Source organism: Capricornis sumatraensis, chromosome X, assembly GCF_032405125.1.
Source record: "Capricornis sumatraensis isolate serow.1 chromosome X, serow.2, whole genome shotgun sequence".
In the NCBI taxonomy this organism is placed as follows: Eukaryota; Metazoa; Chordata; class Mammalia; order Artiodactyla; family Bovidae; genus Capricornis; species Capricornis sumatraensis.
The window spans coordinates 18,909,938-18,935,537 of NC_091092.1; the positions used below are offsets into that span (position 1 = coordinate 18,909,938).

General features: G+C 37.9%; 1 protein-coding gene across 1 annotated transcript in view; it reads left to right on the top strand.

Moving 5' to 3' along the window:
- Nucleotides 1–483: 483 nt before the first annotated feature.
- The window catches only part of ALG13 (ALG13 UDP-N-acetylglucosaminyltransferase subunit), a 78,743-nt gene continuing 53,626 nt past the window's right edge, over nucleotides 484–25,600 (top strand). The window contains 8 exon segments of the mRNA XM_068962033.1: nucleotides 484–585; nucleotides 1,548–1,710; nucleotides 2,646–2,784; nucleotides 23,547–23,572; nucleotides 23,575–23,699; nucleotides 23,701–23,764; nucleotides 23,767–23,921; nucleotides 24,486–24,569. Of these exon segments, the coding sequence (XP_068818134.1) occupies nucleotides 505–585; nucleotides 1,548–1,710; nucleotides 2,646–2,784; nucleotides 23,547–23,572; nucleotides 23,575–23,699; nucleotides 23,701–23,764; nucleotides 23,767–23,921; nucleotides 24,486–24,569 (837 nt within the window). The 5' untranslated portion in view covers nucleotides 484–504.

Sequence of the window (25,600 nt, forward strand, 5' to 3'; positions counted from 1 at the left end):
TACTTGAGAATCTCAGATGGAAGTGCCCAAGCTAATGACGGATTTTTAAAAGGGACTTTTTTTTTTTCCCAGATGCCCTGAACAGACTTGGAAGCAAAACCATCTCTCAAATGTCTCTTGACAAAACAAAGTAGTCAATAAAGAATCCCAAACTTCTGTATCATTAAAAGATCTGTGGTACCGAACCAGGCTGCAAACATAAGGGTGTGAGACTTCACGATTATTATTTTAAATCCCACTTTTGAAAAAAAAAAATTGTCAATTTCCCACCTCCTTACTATGAAGGTCCCAGGAACTCCTACACGCAAAAGGCTTACAAAAGTGGCCAGCACTTAGGCCAGGAGCAGTCGTTGCTTTCCTCCCATCCTCGGAGACACACACCAGGCGCCCACTGCCCCCTGGTGGCCATGGCCGACTTCCGGTTCTTGCACCCAACGCGGCCGCCCGCGTGGCTCCGATACGTCACATCCGGCCCTTGCGATTCGGGGTTGCGGAACCCGCGCTATGAAGTGCGTTTTTGTTACTGTAGGGACCACCAGCTTTGACGACCTCATTGCGTGTGTATCGGCGCACGACAGTCTGCAAGTGAGTGGGGGAGGCGGGCGGGCGGCGGCTGGGCTCGCCGCTCTGCGCTCGCCAGTCGCTGCCGCCAGCCTGACCGTTAACCTCGGTAACCTTGGCCTGACCGCGGCGCTCGCGAAGAACCCCTAGCAGCTCGACCTCAGGTGCCGCCGCCCCTCGGCCGGCTCCTCCCAGCGCCTGACTGGGCCCTCCTTCCGCTCCCCCGCTCCTCAGAATCCTCCGCCTCCTCTGCCTGTTCCCCGCCGCCTTCCTGGGCCGCTCCTCCCCATCCTTTTCCAGCTCCTCCCTTCCCCCCGGCTTTTCCCCTCCGATTCTCCGCCTCCGCCTCTTCTTCCTCCGGCTTCGCCCCTCCTTTCAGCGGCTCCGCCTACCCGAGCCGGGGCTCCGGCCCGCCTCCCGGGCCCGGGCCCGCCTCGCAGGCCGCTCCTCAAGCCCTCTCAGGGACGCGCCTTTGACGCGCGCCGTGGGGCCCGGCTCGGCCCCAGCCGACCGGTCCTGCTGGCGCGCCGCCCCCGCCTGCCCCAGCCTTGCCCCGCTGCCCTCGGTCCGAGGCCACTGCGCTTTCCCTCCGCCTCAGGCGCCTTCCTGTCCGGCGTCCCAGGAGCGCGTCCTCTCCTCAGGGCTCGTGTTCCCGCAGCCCCAGTTCTGGGCTACGACAACGTTGTGCCTCACTCTTCCTCCGTAGTTTGCAACGTCTCTTTAAGAGTCTTTGCCTTGCTTCCTCTATCTCGCAGGGCCATTTCTTGCCCGACGTGGTGAGATGGGGCGTTTAGATCGTTTAGGGGTAGTGAGGCTCCACGTTGGGGCCCAGGACGGGAAAAAGGAGCTTTTTGAAAAAGTAGCAAATAGGCTCCAATTCGACTAGTTGACATCCCGTGCTTCGATTGGGGGATTTGTTGCTGTCATTGCTGTTTGCCAGTGGCCTGTTTAAAAGGCCTGCTTTTTCTTTTTTTTTTCCATTTCAGATAATCCAGAGCCTCGGTTACAACCGACTTGTCCTACAAATAGGTAGAGGAAAGGTGGTACCTGAACCATTCAGTACTGAGTCATTCACTTTGGATGTTTACAGGTATAAGGATTCACTGAAGGAAGACCTTCAGAAAGCAGATCTTGTTATTAGTCACGCAGGTAAAGTGCTTTAGAATCGCCCGGTTTGGTTTTTGATCGACCATAAATAAGAACAGAAACTCGAACTTTTCTGATGTAAAATAAAATCACTACGATAACTCACCAGTAGCCCTTTTGAATATAATACTGATTTCAATGTAACAGTCGAGACCAAGAACATTATTGGAGAGGATTTATAATTTCTGGGTGATAAGAAAATGGGAAATCAGTCACTGAAGCCCAGCTTTACAGTTAGGAACCCTAAACACAGAGAGGCAAAATAATATATCCAATGACATGTGTTAAGAGTTGTCAGTTGAAATTAATATCTGGGCTTAGATCTGCAGGAATGTTCAGCAATTGATCATTGAGATGCTGCTGGCTTTGGAAGATTTTTTATATTTCTATTAAAAGGTTAAGTAACTTATCCAGTCAGTAAGTGGTAGGCAGGTAACAGTCTGGTACTGGCATCATCTACCCCAAAAGAATTTTTCACTCAACAGTCTCCTCGCTCCCATTTGAGCTATCTAAATGAGTTTAGACTTAAAAGAATTGGCCCAAATATCGTATATGTGCATGTTTGTGGAGATTTATCCTATTTTGACAGGCAGACTCATAAGGAGTGTCAAAGCGACTGAACAACAACAACGGCTTCCTGTACAGTATGTTGAACCTGAATCTTATTTGTATTCAGGGCCCATGCCCAGGGCGTACTACTGGTGGGCAAGTTGCAAAGCACTGAATCATAGGTCTTAATATTGTTGGCAGTGATAAAGAATGTATTTTTCAAGTCAGGTTTGTAACACTTACTAGAGAGCAAGACATAACTATTTTTTGTCATTTTGACTCTATGATTAAAAGGCTTGTAGTGTTTCCTTGAGTTCAAGCTATAAAGCCTGGTGAAGCACCTTAACTTTTTGTAAAACTATATTGACAAATTTGGTATATTTTTGTAGGTGCAGGAAGCTGTTTGGAGACTTTGGAGAAAAGAAAGCCACTTATAGTGGTTATAAATGAAAGGTTGATGAACAATCATCAACTGGAATTGGCAAAGCAGCTACACAAAGACGGACATCTCTTCTACTGTACCTGCAGGTATACTTGAAACTGATTAGTTGACCTCTTGTCTTAATTCCTTCCTAGCTATTCTTACCTGCCTACCTAACCAACCTGTGTCTTTGACTTCTTACTTTCTCCCACTTAGCAAACATTTTGAGTTTCTCACCAGTAGAACCTGCTTGTTTGTCTTCTACTTTGACTGTGATCTCTGTGTTGTATTTCAGTGTCTATGCTTATTTCATTGCATGTGAATACCTGAATGTGTGTGCACATGTGTCTATTTATGTTCATCTAGGTGTTCAGGTCTCTGAGGATATAAACTTTTGAGTTCATTATTTTTCATTATGCAAGGAAGGCATTTGCGTATTTTCAGTTAAGGTTTTGACTTCAGTAAATCCACTGGAATCCATGAATTAAATTTACTCATTTATTCATTCATTCAACTATACCTAATGCAAAGCAGGCATTGTTTTGGTGTTGTGGAAAGTGAAAGTCACTCAGTCGTGTCCCATTGTTTGCCACCCCAGGGACTGTACAGTCCACGGAATTCTCCAGGCCAGAATGCTCGAGTCGGTAGACTTTCCCTTCTCCAGTGGATCTTCCCAACTCAGGGATCGAACCCAGGTCTTCCACATTGCAGGCATATTCTTTACAGCTGAGTCACAAGGGAAGCCCAAAAATACTGGAGTGGGTAGCCTAGCCCTTGTCCAGCGGATCTTCCTGACCCAGGAATCAAACTGGGGTCTCCTGCATTGCAGGCAGATTCCTTACCAACTGAGCTATCAGGGAAGCCCTTGGTGCTGTGGATATAGTGCTGAACATGGCATAAAGTCCCTGCTCTCATGGTACCTGTGTTCCACTGGTGGGAGATAGACATTAAACAGTTCATAAATAAGCAATCCAGAGAATTTCATATGGTGAAATGTGTTATGGAGAAAATAGGGCAGGGTGATGTGATAGCTGGGGTGCAGATTAATTAGAATGGTCAGGGAAGGCATGACTGGGTGTGCATTTGAGCTGAAACCTGAATGTCTAGAAAGAGCCAGTCATGTGAAGCTCTAGAGTCAGAAGCAACAGTGGAAATTGCAAAGGCCCTAAGTTGGGAATGAGCTTGGAGTTTGGTATGTTTGAGGAATAGAGGGTTAGTGTGGCAGAAGTATAGTAAGCAAGGGTGGCTGTAATATGAAGTTGAAGCTGGGTGGGGAGAGCTCACATAAAAATTCTGGTTTTATTCTATGTTTAATAAGAAATATAAAGAGTATTTTAAGCAGAGGAATTGCTTTTTGGTGAGGAGTATTATTTTCTAGAAGTATGTTAGAATTCAGCAAGAACTGATCAACATCACAATAGAAGGATGAAGAAAATTCCTGGTTTGTTTTCTATTAATTCTTCTTCAGACACTAGAAGCTTGCCAAAGGGTCAGGTCAGTAATTCCCAATTATTTGATTTTAAATACAGTCCTAATTTGATGTTTTAAAAGGAAAAAACCTCATGGGAGTATTACAGAATAAATATTTCTTATGTTATTAAAAGTTGAAATTTAAAATAAACTTTAAACTCTAGAAGAAACTGGCTAAAACGTAAGCTTTTCTTTTAATTTTATGCTTTTTGTCTCTTAGGCACTCAACAAATACTTGTTCATTCATTATTTATTGAGCACATACTATGTGCCAGGCATTATTCTAGACACTTGGCATATGTCAGTGAACACAAAAACAAAGATTTTTATTTTCTTTGAGAGGAGACAGATTCATTGAATGTTGCAGGAGCAATGGTTGATGTTCTAATCCCTGTAATGATGGAGGAGAGGGAATGTCAGGGTGGCTTTGTAATGTAGAAGCCATTCTTACAATATTGTGAGTGTGGGGAGAAGCCAGATAATAAACATTACTTGGGCTGTAGATAATTGGCATATCTGTCCTTAGGTAGTTGAGATTGTTACAAGTTAATACCATTTTTGAAGTAGAATAGATAATCATCTTCCTTAGTTTATGCAAGTTAATTTTTCCAGATACCTTTGATGAGTATTTTCATTCTAAATATTAAATTAGCTTTGGTTTTTATGTTAGTACATTAAAAAAGGGGAAATAGTGATTTCATAAACACTTTCTGACTCTCAGGCTGAAAGGGCAGTTGTACAAGTCTCCAGTTTATTAATATTTTTTCAGTTCTAGAATTCTTTTTTACTTGTATTAATTTCAAGAAAGTCACATGCATGAATGCCATAAGAAGAATCAATAATTGGTTGTATTTTCATTTTAGGTGTATCATTTGTTTGCCGCAAATCTAGGCTGGATGACTGTATGTCTGTTCTAACTTAAGTGGCTGCTGTAATATTAAATTTCTTGAAGTAATAATTTTATGTTGTGATTGAAACCTTATTTCCAACATGCATGGTGATTGTATGTTGCTTAATTATATATGGATTTATAATAGTAAATTATTAGCAAAAAAAGTTATTTTACAATCTTCATGCATGGCCTAGTAGTCTCCCCAGCTTATTGTGCTTGTCTTGTAGCTGTCACTCTTGGTTTCATTTATTCTGTTTTCATAAATTAATTTACTTCAAGTTATATCTGCGTAGTCCTGAGAAGTGTTCCAAAACCATATGACCACATTTTTCATGAAATAACATTTCTGTAATCTTTTAGTAGACATAAAAGATAAAGTGACTGTTGTATTGCTATTGACATAAGCTCTTTGTGTTGTTTTATTATTAGTGTATATACCTGTAATATTAAAATACATTAAAATTCACATAGTTTGAGAAGCATCACATTATTCTTGGAAGTTAGATTCAGTCATCAAGTGGGCAGAATTGCATTATGAAATTTTCTCCCATGTTACCTAATATTTTTCTTCTTTTGTTTTAGCATGCTTCCTGGGCTGTTACAGTCAATGGACTTATCAACACTGAAATGTTTTCCTCCTGGCCAGCCAGAAAAATTTTCTGCATTTTTGGATAAAGTTGTTGGATTACAAAAATAAACACTAAACTCTCAACACTTTAAAACACCCCTCAAATTCAACCCGTGGAATGTGGTTAAATCAAGTTTAATATAGAGTATATGTTTATAGAATAATATAAATTAATAAGTCTCCTACATCTATAGAATGTATAGAAAATTTTATTTGTGAATGTTAGCATTTGGGTCCAAATTCTAATTGCAGTTTCACAAGTTTATTAGATTTTTTCCTAATCTTCATATTTTAGTAAAAGAAATATGTAGTGAACATTCACATAGTTTATCCTTGAATCCCAAAGGACTTGGAATCATGAAAAAAAGAATTAAATATGAAAGCTTTGACAAAAACCTCAAATGTAGTTACTTTATGTTCCTTAGAGTAAACAATGAAACAGTAACAGACTTGTAAAAAAACCTTTGAGTCAGAATCTTTAGCTTCATACTCTAAGAAACCAAATTAAAACAAAACAAAACAAAAATGGGTTGTGTTCTGTGAAATAAATTATTTATATAAGCTCAGTAATTACCTTAAAAAGATTAACTTTCGAGTCAGTTGATCTATTATACTTCAAGAAACTATTATCCTGAAGAATAGAGTGGAGTGGATGTATTCATTTTGTTCCTATAAAGTATAAATAGAAAGTGACAACTAAATGTCAAGAAATAATTTCTAGGGCCTGCCTCATGTGAATTAAAAGTCTAGGAAGAAAAGGGTTAGAGAAATAAAAGGAGGAAATATAAAAATTGCAAGGAATTTTGTAACAGTATAATCCCACCCTTATTAATAAACACTGAGTTCACAATGATAAAAAAAAAGTGACAAAAATAATCTTACCCAATGTCAAAGCTTTACTGGTTTTAGAGTAAATTAAAAAACATCTGTGCCGATAGGAATTGCTATTTTTTTTTAAGGACTACCCTCTTACAGTGGTATTTAAACATTTACTGTAGCATCATAGAGGAATTATTTATGTCATTATAAAATTAATTTTACAAATGAATAAATGATCTGAGGTGTATAATGGCCTAAATGTATCATTTTAAAAGTCACATAGCTCAAAATAGATACTTTATGAAATTCTGAACAGAGTAAGTAGTCTAAAGACTTATAAAATAAACTAGATTATCCATAAATATTGACAGTTTTTTGGTAGAAAGTTTAGATATAACTGATCCATAAAAGAGCATTCACTATAAAGATTTATTTTCGATAGTATTATCCCAAGATGTTGAATATTCTAAACATCTTACTTGGGATGCATTAAATAATGCTTTTGTAGATTTATTTTCCTGATTGTGTTTTACTTAGGCTAATAATAAAATAAATTGTTACTAATGGTAGAAGGTGGTGGCTGAGAAGTACTCTGGGTAGCAGGAGGATGCCAACTTGGATTAAAATTTTGCTGAGATTAATCTAAAAAGTGAGTAATCTATATCTACATGGTTGAGAATTTACAGCACCATAATCATAATTATATTGTATATTAGTGTTAACCAAATGCTATAGGAAAGTCCCTATTCAAATCCATAGAGTTTCACTTTGCTGGGCTTTTCTTTTAAATGTATTTCTCTAGTTTGAGAAAAATTGTGGCTTAAAATTTATGTTGATCACTCAGTGTTTAATTATCTTATGTCATGAAGGATTAGCCATAGGGAATCAGAAATAAATGAAAGGGTCTACTTAAACATTAGACAACTAAAAAGCCCTAAATCCTCTGCTTCTTTCCCACATGAATACATAACCCAGATTTCATTATTTCATTTAGCAGAGGCTTCAACCAGTGGTGTCAGTTGTGTGTAGTGACATCTCGACTACAGCTTTGTGGGAAATTTTGTATCAGTTGTGAGGTTTAAAAATCAGCAAATATCTTAGAATCATTTTGATTTGGCAGGAATCCTTAAGACTGTCTAGTTCATTCCCATCATTTCTCAGGTGAGGAAGAAGGCAAGAGGTTACAACTTGTCTAAAATAATAGCCTTTGACAGAGCTGCCACTAGAAGCAACTTCTTGACTCCCATTCCTGTGCTTTTTGTACCATACCATAATACATGTTGTAAGCTTTCTGTTTTCTTTTTATGTTTGCCTAGTATTTAGTTACTTTAATCATATCCAGGGGAGATTTTCTTCATTTCCAGAAGTTTATTTTAGTGGGAATTTCACAATTCACTAAGTTGGGTTTTCCTTTGGTGTGTTGCAACCTTACCTTGGACTTAGAAACCGATTACTCCTGAGTTTTTGGCATCTAGCAAAATGCCATAGATAGGATTGATACTAGATTGAACAAATAGACTTTAAGACAAAGAATTCGAGACTTTTGGAATTGGTAGAGAATTTTAAAAATACCTAGTACAAACCACTCATTTTACAGATGAGGAAAGAGGCTAGGATAAATTAATTGCCAAGTGTTTGTGTGATTGATCCTTATGAAGAAATTAATGGTAACCAAAATTCTATTTGAAATATGTATCCACTAAAATAAAATTTGTTTAGTTTCATTACCTGACAGGGTTTCAGATTTTTGAAATCAATGCCTAAGTGCAGTGCAGTTTATTTAGCAGTTTTATGTTGAGAGATATTGAGAGGTTAAGGCAGTGAAAGAGAAAGTTTAGCATTTCGAGAAATTCACATTGTTGGTAGGTTCAGAGGTGGGCATGTAATGGTAGAAAGTTGATTGATGTTGGAGTAGGTGAAAGGTGATGTGAAGTTATGGATGCTTGGAAAGTAAAGAATTTATAATAGACTGTGCTTATAATTTGGAAGGAAAAAAGAGGATTTGATGTTAGGTAAGACAGAACTGATGAACTTGTGTGGTTCTGCAACATTGAAAAGTAATCATCTCAAAGTACTGTCTAGTGATTCTAGACACCTAGAACCTAGAATCAGAGCACTGCTTTGTATGTTTTTAAAGGCAAATCATGTAGACACAGGGCAATATAAAAATGTGTACCACTTTGATAATTTGAGGATGTTTTCCAAGACTAAGGATGTCAGGAATGACTAACAGTAATGTAATTTTTCTTGGTCCTTTATCATGTTAATAATGTAAGCACTTAATCTCTGTGATTTGTTAAAAATAGGAAATTATCAGAGATGACGAAAAATCTTCATATGGTCTAAGAAATGAGATGTATGGGCAGATAATTTGAAATTGTGTTTTGGAAACGATTTGGACTGGGTGGTCCTGATAGCTGTGTGGTAATCAATTTTCTGCTAAACAGTTAATACCATACTTTTATGGGGGAGTGGGGAGTGAAAAATAGTAGTAACAGTTAATACCCATTGCCTGCTTAGTATGTATGGTGTACTGTTTAAAACATTTTATATAAACATACTCATTTATAATATAACCTTATGAAATAGTTACTGTTCCATTTTGCAAGTGAGGAGACTGACCTCAGAGCATAATGTGAAAAAGTAGTTTTATGCTTCTTAAATATCCAAAAGATGATCTGGGAATTGTGATTGTAGCTATGTAATCTATTTCAGTTTTTACATTGCTTATTTGAAAGCATACTGATTGCTAAACTCCCAGTTGGTTACCTGGTTGCAACTTATTTGCCAGGCTCTTGTTTTCTCTTAAAATGTTTGTATTTTGGGCTCTGTTTTTGGTCCTCTTTATATACTTTTTCTTGGTATTTTCACTCCTAGGGTTTCTCTTATTGTCTCCCATATATATCCCCCAACTGTGATTTGAGCTCCTGCATGGTATTTCCAGTTGCCTGTAGGTCATGTCGGTCTCATAAATTTCTGAAGTATCCTGAACTTGATGTGCCCTAAACAAATCTTACTTCTTTTCATGCTTCTGAGATCCTTATTTGTATTAATGGTGTCACCATTGAGTCAACCCTCCAGTCTGTAACTTTTACATCTCCAATCCTTTATATATGATTGGTCACCAGATACTCTTAGCTTTACTTCCTAAATGTTTCAAGCCCACTTGTTTATTTGTTCTCTTACTTTTCTTTTGTTTTAATTTTTAAACATAAATGCGTGGTAAGAATCTACTTTTTGTATCAGCAGGACTCTAGGCTTGGTTCCTGCTCTGGAGGAACTCTTACAGTATGCTTGAGGAGGAACTATATTTATGAGTCTTCTGCCAGAAAAACAGTAGGCTGTCTGTAAATGATAAATGCACTTCTGTAATTTAGTCTTTTCTCATTATCTTGATTAGGTATTGGGGCTAGGAAACATTGTCATCTTGCACACTTTCACTTCACACTGTCTTTGACTTGACTTCAAAATCTCTAGTATGCCTCTCATTCAGAAGAAAGATGTGATGACCATCACATGATATGGTGAAGTTTGTAGGATCAAGTGTTTGTAGAAATAGTATCTAAAACATAGCAGTGCTGATCCTATGTAATGTTCTAGTGGTATTTAAGGATCTGTCAAATGACGATACCTGTTGGGGATTTTTGGACAAACATGGTGTTAAAAATCAGAGATTTATAAAAAGCAGTAGCTATAGTGTTTTCCAGTAAGAGAGTACAGAGGATAACCACAAAATCACACTTAATTCCTTGTTAAATGGTTCATTCCTTACATGAATATTCTAGTACAATCTGGTATAGTTCTTTCAATTATGCTTTTTAGGTGGCTAGATAAAAGATAAGCAAAAAATTTAGCTTCAGATGGCAAGGTAAAATGCACGTTTCTTGATGTTGATATTGATTCTTAAAAAATATTTTGAGCAGTTTTTAATACCATCATGTCCTATCTGTTTTGGTATTTCATTTCTAGATCCTTACTGTCTTTATGAATTTTTACTATATCCTGGCAGATTGATACTCTGTCATGATTGATTTTTTGGGCCGGTGGGGGGGTGGGGGTAGGGATGGGGATCTGTGTTCTGCAGCCTACTAGATCTTAGTTCCCTGAGCAGGGATCAAACCCATGCCCCTGGCAGTGGAAGCAGAGAGTCTTAACCACTAGACCTTCAGAGAATTCCCATGTCATGATTGTATTTTGATGGCTACAGTCCTGCTTTTAAAGGTAGTCGTTCTTAAGCTTTTGGGAGATCATGAAACCCTTCAAAATACTTAAAACTACTGCTTCTCTGTACTAACATTTTGCCATGAATTACAAGGAATTTACAGGTACCTTGAGGCTGTGCTAGGTTAAGAATCTCTAGATGGAGGCCAACTTCAGTAATTTGATTCCTTGGTCATTGTTCATTAATATTTAATGATAACAGACTCCTTTATAATTAAACCCTCTGATTAAATACATATAAGTTTAGTGACTTCCAGTTTTTATAATATAAATCAAATTATAAATTTTTCTCATTTGAAACATGCCAAGCAGCATTCTGAAACTAACCTGAATACTTAACTCAGTATCTATAACCCAAAAACTTTTGTAGTAGTTTCTAATTGATAAAAATAGCTAAATGAAAATTATATACATTTATAGTAGTTATTTTAGGATATATTACATTAGGCTATTTGGTAAAGCAACATAGTGTTGTGATTTACTCACTTACTATCAAGTGTGCTTCTAAGGTATTTGCTGAACTGATAGTCACTGTCGGAATGTCTGTGAGAGGCCATATATTGCATCTTTTTCTGTTCATTTCCTCTTTTTTCCAGAATATACTGATTGTTTCTCTACTACTGTATGAAGAGAGTAGATAATACACCTACTCCCCAAATTTAGGAGTGAAACACATTCTTATGTTTCAAAGTGGTTTTCTGAATTTCAGTTTTTCCATTTGTAAACTAGTAAAACTAACTTCCTTCATAGGTGACTTCTAAGACATGTGTGGCATATTTGAAAATTAAAAAAAAAATGTTGAAATAATACATTCCTCTTGGTTAGAGTTTTTGTTTTAAGAAGTAGGAGTAGGCTTAGAGATACTTTCCTAGAATTCAGTCCTAAGTAATAAAGAAAGCAAAATCTTCCTTGAATTTCATATTTAAATTCATATTCAGTCTCTAGCTGGGGTTGTGGTTAGAGAATTAAAGTTTACTTAGAGGAGTAAGGGAATGAGTCTCTTCAGTGCATCAAAACAAAAGAATGTTCTGGTCTTTATTCTCCCTTCCTTTAATCCCCTGTCTGTCTGTAGACTGATTGGACACTGCAAGTAGCTTAAAAAACAACAAAAAACAACCTTCAGTATTTCTGTGTCAATATATTTTTAAACATACTATTTTTCTTTTTTTCGTAATCTGTATTAGAATGCTTCGGGTGGAACTAGGGAAGAGAGGAAATGAAAGCAAGTGGCTCCTGATAATGTTTCTTCTGTTTTGCATATCTGAACAAGAATAACTGTTCTGGGAAGTCAGTTATTTTTCTTTATTGCCTCCTTCCTAAAACTTTGAGGAGTTGGTATAGGGCCTTATGGCCGGATTTTGTTTTAGAACCATTGTATTTCTTTTCTTCGCTAATCTTGCATTGCTAATTCTGTCTTAAATATTCACCATGAAAAGAAGTGACAGGTTCTAGTTTCAGGGTACTGTTAAAAATGTTTTTTAAAAAAGTTTACCATTATATTTTTCAGTAATGAAAGACCGTAACAGGTTTCTATAGAATTGCAGAGCAGTTTCCCCCATTGGCCCCATGTTATTTCATACTGAAAAATGACTGAAGTAAATGATTTATCAATTTAAAAAAAATGCTAATTGCCTTTACAGCAGGCAGTGATGTTGTTATATACATATATCTATTAATTTTTTCAGTTTTGTTGACTTATAATTGACATGTAACATTAAGTTGTATAACTTAATGATTTGATATGTATGTATAGTGAAAAATAAGGGCTTCCCTGGTGGCTCAGCTGGTGAAGAATCTGCCTGCAGTGTAGGAGACCTAAGTTCGATCCCTGGGTTGGGAAGATCCCCTGGAGAAGGGAATGGTTACCCACTACAGTATTCTGGCCTGGAGAATTCCATGGACTGTGTAAGTCCATGGGGTCACAAGAGAGTTGGACACGACTGAGCGACTTTGACTTTCATAGCAAAAAATGATTACCACAATAAGTTTAGTTAACATCCATCACTACACATAGTTACGAATTTTGTAATGTTTAAAAATCCAAGTCTGTTTATTTCATTTGACAAGGTAAGATTTATTACTTATTTTTATGTGGGCCATTCTGCCCCACAATTTGCCAGGATAATATGTTAATCCCCCTACAAGCTATGGTTAATGTTGATCACAAATTTGTTCATCTAAAGGGAGGGTATATCTGTTACCTACTTTTGACTCGCAGAGAATCACACTTCTTTAGACCTGAAAGAGCTTAGAGATCATATAGCCTGTCAACTTTATTTTACAGTAAAGTGGCAACCCACTCCAGTATTCTTGCCTGGAGAATCCCATGGACAGAGGAGCCTGGTGGGCTACAGTCCACGGGGTCGCAAAGAGTTGGACACGACTGAGCGACTTCACTTTCACTTACGGAAACCAATGCAGACAGATTGAAATGGCATAACAAATTTCATAATCTTTTCATGATACTGTATTGTCTCTTAGAAATTAAAATAATTACTCAAAAACATTTTTATACATTTACAACTATACCATATATGTCACAGTGTATGCTTTTAAAAAAAATCCAGGCATATTTAATTTACTCATAGAAACATGAAGGAGTGTTATCTTTGAATTAAAACTATTAGTATTTATATTCTTCATAGTACAGAGAATTTCCCTATTTCATCAGTGAAAGAAGAAATAGACAATTCCAGTTAAAACAACAAATCCCTTTTTCAAGTTGAATTATGGTATGAAAAGTAGGTGTAAAAACACATCAATTTTATGACAGGTCAAATGATTTGTTAATTATTTTTATTTTCTTCAATTTAGTTTAATCTGTACCCATAGTACAGTGCTTAAAAGGTCTTTTAGGCAATTGTTTTTCTTCCTATTTTCAATGTCAAAGGGAGGAGATGCATTAAGGTTTGGGAAAGCGCCTCTGAGAAGCTATATTTGAACTATGGCTTGATTTTCAGTAGAATTTAGGTGAAATTGTTCTGTTTCTTACCTTTTTTTTTTGGACCAAAGAATAATTTCTTAGTGAACCTTTTTATTTGGCAGATAGCAGTTAACAGGGGGCTTCTCTGGTGGCTCAGTGGTAAAGAGTCCGCCTGCCAATGCAGGAGACACAGATTTGATCTCTGGGTCAGGAAGATTCCCTGGAGGGGGAAGTGGCAAACCACTCCAGTATTCTTGCCTGGGAAATCCCATGAATGGAGGAACCTGGTGGTCCATGGGATTGCAAAAGAGTTGGAGATGACTTCGCAACCAAACAACAACAGCAACAAATACTTATTAAGCAGTTACATAAGCACTTGACATACAGTATCTAATGTAATTATTCCAACATCCTTAGATTTAGATCACAGAAAAATTCCTGGAGTAACATTCTTCAAACTTTGAAAATTTGAAAGCATTAGCTATAGTGCAGTAAAAACCATTAGTAACTTGAATGCTAAAGTTGCCTGTTTAACTTTCAAAGTGAAAGTCGCTCAGTTGTGTCCAACTCTTTGCGATCCCATGAACAATACAGTCCATGGAATTCTCCACGTCAGAATACTGGAGTGGGTAACCTTTCCCTTCTCCAGGGGATCTTCCCAACCTAGGGATCAAACCCAGATCTCCTGCATTGCAGGTGGATTAACTTTGACTTGGCCTTTTTTTCCCTTATGGAAAAGACCAGGTCAAAGTTAAGTAGGTAACTTTGGCATTCCTTGGAGCCTTTAGAACTGGACATGGAACAACAGACTGGTTCCAAATAGGAAAAGGAGTACATCAAGGCTGTATAGTGTCACCCTGCTTATTTAACTTATATGCAGAGTACATCATGAGAAATGCTAGGCTGGAAGAAGCACAAGCTGGAATCAAGATTGCCGGGAGAAATATCAATAACCTCAGATATGCAGATGACACCACCCTTATGGCAGAAAGTGAAGAGGAACTAAAAAGCCTCTTGATGAAAGAGGAGAGTGAAAAAGTTGGCTTAAAGTTCAACATTCAGAAAACTAAGATCATAGTATCTGGTCCCATCACTTTTTGGGAAATAGATGGGGAAACAGTGGAAACAGTGTCAGACTTTATTTAGGGGGCCTCCAAAATCACTGCAGATGATGACTGCAGCCATGAAATTAAAAGACGCTTACTCTTTGGAAGAAAAGTTATGACCAACCTAGATAGTATATTGAAAAGCAGAGACATTACTTTGCCAACAAAGGTCCATCTACTCAAGGCTATGGTTTTTCCAGTGGTCATGTATGGATGTGAGAGTTGGACTGTGAAGAAAGCTGAGCACTGAAGAATTGATGCTTTTGAACTGTGGTGCTGGAGAAGACTCTTGAGAGTCCCTTGGACTGCAAGGTGGAGAAGGAAATGGCAACCCACTCCAGTACTCTTGCCTAGAAAATCCTATGGACAGAGGAGCCTGGCAGGCTCCTCAATCCATGGGGTTGCAAAGAGTCAGACACGACTGAGCGACTTCACTTGGGCTGCAAGGAGATCCAACCAGTCCATTCTGAAGGAGATCAGCCCTGGGTGTTCATTGAAAGGAATGATGCTAAAGCTGAAATTCCAGTACTTTGGCCACCTCATGCGAAGAGTTGACTCATTGGAAAAGACTCTGATGCTGGGAGGGATTGGGGGCAGGAGGAGAAGGGGACGACCGAGGATGAGATGGCTGGATGGCATCACCAACTCGATGGACGTGAGTTTGAGTGAACTCCGGGAGTTGGTGATGGACGGGGGGCCTGGCGTGCTGCGATTCATGGGGTCGCAAAGAGTCAGACACGACTGAGCAACTGAACTGCACTGGAGCCTTTAATTTTGCTAATGGACATATGAACTTCAAAGACAGGATTATAGTATAGGGCCTTGAAACTCTCTTCTCAGCAACACTTATTAATAACTGGTGGAACATCTTGTTCTAGAGCACTGGTTCCCAAAGTGTGATCCTGAGCTAGTAGCATCAGCACCACCTCAGAACTGCTTGTTTAGTTGCTAAGTTGTGCCCAATTCTTTGCGACCCTGTGGACTGTAGCTCACTAGGCTCCTCTGGGAAACCAGGCAAGAATACTGGAGTGGTTTGCCATTTCCTACTCCAGGGCATCTTCTGGACCCAGGGACCAAACCACATTTGCTGCATTGGCAGGAAGATTATCACTGAGCCACCAGAGAAGCCTTTAGAAATGCAAATTCTTGGGAACCACCCCAGCCCTGGCTGAATCAGAGTTTCTGGGCATGGGGCAATCTTTGTCCAAGCCCTTCCCTTGAGAACCACTGTTCTAGAGGTTTGCAGTATTGGAGTAATTTGCTGCGGAAGAATAGTCAGCCAATTGGGATTTCGAGTGTAATAGATGTTTCAAACGACAGTATGTATTACTATGAAATTGCTTTCTATTACATTCAGGAGGAATTTTAGTATTGTCCTACAAGTCTTTTTTTAAAAGTCCTATTGTACTAATTTGGGGAACATTACTTGTAGTTACCATTTCTGAGTCTTAGTTCATATCTTCTTTAGAATGCATTCCTTCTATAGTAATTGCAAAAATCAGGAGACGATATTTAGTTCCAGTCCTAGTACTATTGCCAATTTGATGTGAAAACATGAACAAGTCTTATAATTATTTGAAACTTATTTCTTCATCTGTAAAGAATGAAGAACTTATCTTGTTTAAAACAAGAGGTTCTTTTTAGCTGTAACATTCTGCTTATCATTTTTCCAGTTTATTATGTTCTGTTTCTTGCTCACTTTATTGAATTAATTTATTTCCTAAGATAATACATGTAAATATGTAAAATATTAACTAGTTCTACAAGGCTTATAGCAAGAGACAGCAGTTCTGTGTCCCGTTCCTCCTCATCTCTGACCCTGCTTCCTGTAGGTAAACATTTTATATGTTTTGTAAGTGATACATTCTAACTTGTTTCTTATATTTAAATATCATCTATAGACTTCCTTCTGTGGAAGAGAGGCCTTATCTCCTTCCTCACTTTCTTCCATATTAGGAAGTCTGTTGTTTAGTTGCTAAGTCCTATCCAACTCTTGCAACCCCATGGACCACTAGGCTCATCTGTCCATGGGATTTTCCAGACAAGAATACTGGAGTGGGTTGCCATCTTCTTCAGGGGATCTTCTGACCCATGGATTAAACCTGCATCTCCTGCATTGGCAGGCGGATTCTTTACCACTGAACCACCTGGGAAGCCTCAGGAAGTCTATAGGTGATATTTAAATTTTAAAAAACAAAAATTTAGTTTATCAGTTATGGTGAGATCTGTTTTCAGCATTGACATTATGATTTCTTTAGTAAATATTCACATATGAGCCATGTTTTGTTGACTGATTGCATTTCTGTAAAACTATTTCATTTTTGTTTTTTTCATTTGCTCAGTTTTCTATAGAACTATTCTCAAGCTTTCCGTCTGAGGAGGTCATCTTTCCTAGTACGTTTAGACATGCTAGGTTATCTGTAACTTATTTATTTTTTAATATGTCTGTGCTGTAGTTTTATTTTACCTCAACTGGTGGTTCTCTATCTAGTCCTGCTTAAAAGTCTGTCCTCCTGGAATTTCCCCTGCAACCTTACCTTAAAATTTCTTTTGCTTCTCTTTTGGAATCTTCTGTTTCCAGGATTCCATGCACCCCACCCCTTTTTTGTGGTTTAACGTACTAATTTTGGTTTCAGATGTCCTCCACTAGCTTTCTGATAAAGGATGGCACATTTTTTAATCTTTCAAGTTTGAAAATGCCTTCTTCTAGTCTCCCAATCTGATTGATAGCTTGGTATAGAATTCAAGGTTGGAAATAATTTCCCCTCAAATATTGAACTTCATTGTTTTCTAGCTTATAATTCTTCTGTTGAGAATTTATTATTATTCATATGTGTGATCCTTTGTATAAGATCTGTTTTTCCTCTCAGAAAGCTTTGTAATCTTTATTCCCTGACTTTAGGAATGTTGTTACATGCATTGCAGATCATCTTTTTTGCTTTCATTGTTCTGACTGCTTCATGGACTCTTTCAGTCTAAATATAGACAGTCATATCCTGCAGTGGTAGAATTTTCCTTATGTCATCATCATTATTTCTTCCCCTGCACTTTCTTCATCTTATTTTGGGACTCCTGTTGGTTGGATATTGGCTTTCCTAAATTGATCCTCTAATTTCCTTGTTTTTATCTCTACAACCTTGTCTGTCTTGTGCGCTCCTCGACTATAAATTCTATTCCTTCTACTGCTTTTGTTTTATTCATTTTTACATTTAAATATAGCAGAATTAGCATTTTCATGTATAGTTCTATACATTTTTAAAAATGTATAATGTAAGATACAGAACTCTTCCACTCCATCTTTAAATCCCCTCCTGTCATCCCTTTATAGTCAACCCTTTCCTGCAATCTTAACAACTGGCAGCAACTGATCTGTTTTCCCTTTCTGTAGTTTTGTCTTTTCCAGTATGTCATATAAATACAGTCATACAGTATGTAACCCTTTGAAGCTCTCTTCATTGGCTTAGCACAGTGCATTTGGAATTCACCCATGATCTTGTATGTATCCATAATTATTCTTTATTGTTGAGGAATATTCTGTTTTATGGATATACCACAGTTTTTCCATTCACCATTTGAAGGATGTTTGGATTGTTTCCAGCTTGGGAGGAATCATGATTATTAATAAAGCTGCTATAAATATTCATGTGCAGGTTTTTGTGTGAACTTAAGTTTTCATTTCTCTTAGAAATTTACCCAGAAGTGGGGTTGTTGGGTCATATGACAACTCTGTTTTATTTTACAAGAATCTGCTAAACTATTTTTCCAGAGTGGATGTACTATTTTATATTCCTACCAGCAACATATGAGAGTTCCAGTTGTTCTTCATCTTTGTCAATACTTGCTATTGTCATTTAAAAAATATTTTGGTCATTCTATGATGTATGTAGTATTATCTCATTAAAGATAAACACATGGCCAGTAGGTACATAAAGAGATAATCAATATTATTAGCCATCAGGGGAATGCAAAAAAAAGCAAAACACAAGGAAGGCACCATTTCATACCTACATGGGATGGCTATAATCCAAGAGATGGACAGTAATGTGATTTGGGAACTCTCATATGCTACTGATGAGAATGACAGTAGTGCAGCTGAAGCAATTCCATTCCTAGGTATTACCCAAGAGAACAGAAATGTCCAGACAAAAACTTGCACATGAATGTTTATAACAGCATCAGTCATTTGATTGTCAAAAAGTAGAAACTATCCACATATCTGTCAACTGATGAATGGATAACTAAAATCTACCTTAACTATACAAAGGATTGAAATACTGATACATAGGTGCTCCTTGAAAACATCATGCTAAGTGAAAGAAGTCAGTTCCACAGGACAGTATATTATATACCATTTGTTCAAAGTGTCCAGAATAGGCAAATACATAGAGACGGAAAGTAAATTAGTGGTTCCCTGGAGTTGGTGGGGATAGGATTGGAGGCTGATGGTTGTGAGATGTGGAGTTTCATTTTGGGGGTAATAAAAGTGTTCTAGAATTGATTGTGGTAATGGATGTATAACTGTAAATATACCAAAAAATAATTGAAATGTACCTTGTGAGTGAATGGTATAGTATGTGAACTATATTATAAAGCTATTTAAAAATCACCAGTTTTAAGAAATTTTTCAGTAATTTTTAGTGAATATGCAGAGTTGTGCAGACATCACCACAAAAGTTTTATAACATTTTTATCCATCAAAAAGATTCTTTGTGCCTGTTTGCATTTAATACTTATTCCCATCCTAACTGTAGGCAACCACTAACCTGCTTTCTTTCTCTTTAGACTTGTATTTTTGGTATATTTCATATGGATGGAATCATATCTTTTGGAATCATGCCCCTTTTGCATCTGGCTTCTTTTACTTAGGATCCAGTTTCTCCACAACCATGCTACCACTTGTTATTAGTGATGTCTTATTGTGGTTTTAATTTGCATTTTCCTAATGATTAAATTAGAGATACAAAGGGAACATTTAATGCAAAGATGGGCTCGATAAAGGACAGAAATGGTATGGACCTAACAGAAGCAGAAGATATTAAGAAGAGGTGGCAAGAATAACAGAAGAACTGTACAAAAAAGATCTTCACGACCTGGATAATCACGATGGTGTGATCACTCATCTAGAGCCAGACATCCTAGAATATGAAGTCAAATGGGCCTTAGAAAGCATCACTATGAACAAAGCTAGTGGGGGTGATGGAATTCCAGTAGAGCTATTTCAAATCCTGAAAGATGATGCTGTGACAGTGCTTCACTCAATATGCCAGCAAATTTGGAAAACTCAGCAGTGGCCACAGGACTTGAAAATGTCAGTTTTCATTCCAGTCCCAAAGAAAGGCAATGCCAAAGAATGCTCAAACTACTGCACAATTGCACTCATCTTACATGGTAGTAATGTTCAAAATTCTCCAAGCCAGGCTTTAGCAATACGTGAACCATGAACTTCCTGATGTTCAAGCTGGTTTTAGAAAAGGCAGAGGAATCAGAGATCAAATTGGCAACATCCGCTGGATCATGGAAAAAGCAAGAGAGTTCCAGAAAAATATCTATTTCTGCTTTATTGACTATGCCAAAGCCTTTGACTGTGTGGATCACAATAAGCTGTGGAAAATTCTGAAAGACATGGGAATACCAGACCACCTGACCTGCATCTTGAGAAATGTGTATGCAGGTCAGGAAGCAACAGTTAGAACTGGACATGGAACAACAGACTGGTTCCAAATAGGAAAGGGAGTACGTCAAGGCTGTATATTGTCACCCTGCTTATTTAACTTACATGCAGAGTACATCATGAGAAATGCTGGGCTGGAAGAAGCACAAGCTGGAATCAAGATTGCTGGGGGAAATATCAATAACCTCAGATATGCAGATGACACCACCCTTATGGCAGAAAGGGAAGAGGAACTAAAAAGCCTCTTGATGAAAGAGGAGTGTGAAAAAGTTGGCTTAAAGCTCAACATTCAGAAAACAAAGATCATGGCATCCGGTCCCATCACTTCATGGCAAATAGATGGGGAAACAGTGGAAACAGTGTCAGACTTTATTTTTTGGGGCTCCAAAATCACTGCAGATGGTGACTGTAGCCATGAAATTAAAAGACGCTTTCTCCTTGGAAGAAAAGTTATGACCAACCTAGATAGTATATTCAAAAGCAGAGACATTACTTTGCCGACTAAGGTCCGTCTACTCAAGGCTCTGGTTTTTCCAGTGGTCATGTATGGATGTGAGAGTTGGACTGTGAAGAAGGCTGAGCACCAAAGAATTGATGCCTTTGAACTGTGGTGTTGGAGAAGACTCTTGAGAGTCCCTTGGACTGCAAGGAGATCCAACCAGTCCATTCTGAAGGAGATCAGCCCTGGGATTTCTTTGGAAGGACTGATGCTAAAGCTGAAACTCCAGTACTTTGGCCACCTCATGCGAAGAGTTGACTCATTGGAAAAGACTCTGATGCTGGGAGGGATTGGGGGCAGGAGGAGAAGGGGACGACCGAGGATGAGATGGCTGGATGGCATCACTGACTCGATGGACGCGAGTCTGAGTGAACTCCGGGAGTTGGTGATGGACAGGGAGGCCTGGCGTGCATGGGGTCGCAAAGAGTCGGACACGACTGAGCGACTGAACTGAACTGAACTGAACTGAGTGATAAACATCATCTTATGTGCTATAATTAGCCATTCCTGTGTCTTTGGTGATACATGTAGTCAAATCTTTGCCCATTTTTAAATTGTTTAGTTGTTTTCTTATTGTTGACTATTGAGTTCTTTTATATATTTTTGGTACAAAGCTTTTTTGTCAGGTGATATACAGATATATTCTTTCAGTCTGTGGCTTGTGTTTTCACTTTCCTAACAGTGTCATTTGCAGAGCAAAAGTTCTTAATTTTGGTAAAGTCCAGTTAATCAGTTTTTCTTATATTATACCTAAGTTCTCTTTACTAACTCAGGGTCGTGACAGTTTTCTCCTTGCTTCTAAAAGTTTTAAAGTTTTGTTCTATATTTTGATCTTAGATCCATTTTGAGTTAATTGTATCATAGAAGATATGAGGTATAGGTTGCGGATCTTTTTTTTTATTTTGCATATGGCTGTCAAGTGTTTCTTCCAGCACTGTTTGATAAAACCGTGAATTTTTTCTGTATTGAGCTGCTCTTGCAACTTCGTCAAAAATCATATTTTTATGGGTCTCTATGTGTTTTCTCTGTGTGTTTACATTTACTTTCCTCTATCTACCTTTGTCTTCCTGCCTCTAATATTTTTTCTGTTCTTGTTGTTTCTCCTCTTTTCTGATTCTCTCTCCCATTTTCCCTTTTTCTGTCTCCTTTCTCAAAATGAAATGTATGGGTTAATACTTTTAGTTTAAAGGACAGTAAATATGAAGAATGTCTATTTTCTCTACAAGTAAGAAATTCCAAAAATGAAATAACTTTTTCACTGCAACTCAGTTTTTCTCTGAATTTGGGGTCTTAAAGAAAGATGGTGATCCCTCTTCCCAAACCATGTTTCAGGATTTTGCACCAGTGTTTTGATTTCTTTAAAAAAGAAGTTAGTCAAGGTAATTTCAAATTGGCATGCTAAAGAAGGTTAAGGTTTTATTTTTTTCTACCATGCTTTTCATTCCTAAACTGTAAAATTGATTATTGATGCTTTTCCTATAGGGGGCAGTGGTTATTACTGCTGGAGCCACAGATAACAAAAAACAATTTTGAAAGCAATTTTACAGCTTCTCCAAAACCAGCTTTAGATCTATTTATTTTTTAAAAACACTTAGAAAAAGTAAGGACGAAATTAGATTTTGGCATTTAATTAATACTGGACAGTGGAATCAGGTAATGTGAGTGACCAGTCGTTTTTGAGGCTTACAAAGGTCATATTTACTTTGGTTTTCTCAGAATTCAGAGCAGTTTTTTTCCAGAAAAGTGCCCTAAACATTGAATCACGCCTCTAGTGCTGTGCCACAGCATTTTAAATGTAGCCCGTTAGAAAGTTTGTGGGTAAGATATTTTTCATTACACTTCATTTTACATTTTAATTGTTTGCATTTTCAGAGAAATGCCCTTTTTTGCAATTTCTATTTCTGTTAATGTTATATGATAGTTTGGAGACATTAATCAAGAACTGTGTCAGTAGTTCCTAGCATAACTAATGGATTTAATTTCTGTCATCCTGAAAGTGACAGTCGCTCGGTTGTGTCTGACTCTTTGAGACTCCATGGACTGTCCATGGAATTCTCCAGGACAGAATACCATTCTATGATCCTAGCATAGGGTTATTATCTAGGAGAATTAAATAAGATTACTTAAATCTCATACCTGAAATAGCCAGATAATTGCTTTGGCACTTTACTTGAGTTGTGACCTCTACCACTTTAGATTAAGGGAGTCCGCCACCCCACCCCCACTTCTTTGTTTTTTAAGATAGTACAAAAGCTTACTTAGTTAATTGTGTTCAGAATTTTTTTCTCCTCTCATCTCCATGAAACTATGAAGGGAGCAGGGAACTTGGCCAGAGACTGAAAATTTGGCAGTCTTAAAGCAGTGTCATGTGGGCTGAACGGCATCATACACACCTGAGCCTTATTGCAGTTCCTTTGCAACCTCGTGCAGCAGTTGCCTTGAATTAAGCTGCAAACTCAGGTTCCTTTTGGTCAGAAAGCTCAGCTGCTTGTGCATACTTCTCTCAACCTTGGGCTGGTTGGGTTAATCCCACCCTTCCCCAACTGGGTAGCTCTGCATGTTCTTTCTCCCTCTCATGTCTCCTTCTCAAATCAAGTTCTCTGTTCGTAGGAGCATCGGCTCTTCCTCTTCTTTTCACAGGGTCCTGACTTAACCTGGGCAAGCCAGCCCGTTGCTTCTGCTCCTGAGAAGTGCCAAGATTCTGCAGCGCTGACTCCAACTGCCTTCTCATGCCTAGACTTTGGGCTGCTTTCCGGATACCTGCATAAGCAAGCCCTTGTCACTGCTACCTATTCCTTCCTGCACTCTGCTTTTTCCTTCTTGCCACACGTGTGTTCCCTTCTCCCCCCTGCCCATCTCTATCCCCTGTACACAATGCATAAAGGATGGAAAAAGTACTGCGGCCAGAAGCCTCTGAATGAGGCATCGATGGATGAATATTTAGGCACCTTAGGGCTGTTTCGAAAGCTGACTGCCAAGGATGCCTCTTGCCTCTTTCGTGCTATTTCGGAGCAGGTAAAAGGAAAACAAATATACCTTTCCCATGCTAAGTTTTTGGAGTTTGAGACTTGGCACAGTACTGTAATTGAAAGAACTGTAACCCACCAAAACAAAATTCCCTTCTCTTTTTTGTATTTAAAACATTACGTTCTCTCTGGTACTTAACTAGCTTGGTGTGTGCCTTTGCCGATTAGTTCAAATATATTGCTGTGCCTTTGTTGTCTTTTCTAAATGCCACTTTGGAATGTAATAGATAACATAATGGGGTTAAAAAATCTTTGAAATGTATCTTGATCCTTTATAAGCAACTCTGTCTTCTTCTAAATTTTATACCTAAGGAAAAATTTATAGATGGTGCCCATAAGTAGTAGAAGCGGGGAGCATGACAGAATCATGGCTCCTCAGTATCACTAAAGATGACAAAAACAGATTTTAGTAAGATCAGGACTTAATTTCCGAATTTCCTACATATGTTCTGAATGGAGGGGGAGGCTTGAGTATCTAGTTCATAGTCTTAAGTTAGAAGCTTCTATTTCAAATGACTGCTGACAGTGAGCTGGTCTTTTCTCTTCCTTTTAGTTGTTTTGCAGCCAGGTCCATCACTTGGAAATCAGGAAGGCTTGTGTCTCATATATGAGAGAAAATCAACAAACTTTTGAATCTGTAAGTAGAATATATATCTAAGGAAGAGTTGTTTGTAGAATATGCAGCAGATAGGAAATGGATTTTGAGCACCTATGTATGAATATTGTATTCAGCAGTCTCCTCTTGGTAGCAGATATTTAATTTTTCAGTTAGCTTCTTTTCCCCTGGGTAGCATACTTCCGGATCTCCTCCCAGAACTAGATTGTTTTGTACTCTAAAAATTATGAAAGCTTATCTTTATCCTTCCCACCATTTATCCCCCTCATACCCCAACAGTTACATTTTGACCATGTTATCCATATCACGGTTTTCTTAAACAAGTAATCATAGTTCACAAAAGGTTTGGCTATGTTAATATTTTTAAACGTGCATTTTAAAATTTGTACAAATGAGAACTTCTGTTCTTAATTCTATGCTCAATGATCATCAGTCAACTTGATGAATCATGTAAAACTTAACTATAAGGGAACAAATTAGTCCCAAACATGTCTTTTCATGTGAAAAACTGGTAATTAGAGCACTTTCACTAATTGATTGACTTTAAAACAACTTCTAGAACACAGCTTTGTATATGTTGAAGTGTAAGTTAGAGTATAAGTTGAAGTCTTGTTAACAAAATGAGGTTTTATCAAGGTCTGATTTGAAGTGTCCCTTTTCCTGTGGCTGTTACTTTTGTTGTTGTTCTTTTTTTTTTTCTAAATACACTCCTAGCCATTCCAGTGCTATTTTTTTCTCCTGACTATACTATGGATATTTGCCTGCTGTTCGAGGTTTACTCTTAATTTTCTCAATAGGTTTCAGTGAGTTGTAAAACTATATGAAGCCTTCTTGATTTTGAAGCATTTTACCTTGAAGTTAGTCTTCACCACACCTGGGGAAAGGGTTATTCGTGAAATTACTTCAAATGCAAGACCATGGTGTAAAGCAGTGCATCTTAAGTATTTTTGTGCATACCAATCACCTGGGGATCTTGTTAAAAAACAAATTCTGATTCAGTAGATCTGACCTGGGGCCCAAGATTTCTGCAGTTAACAAATTCCTGAGTGATG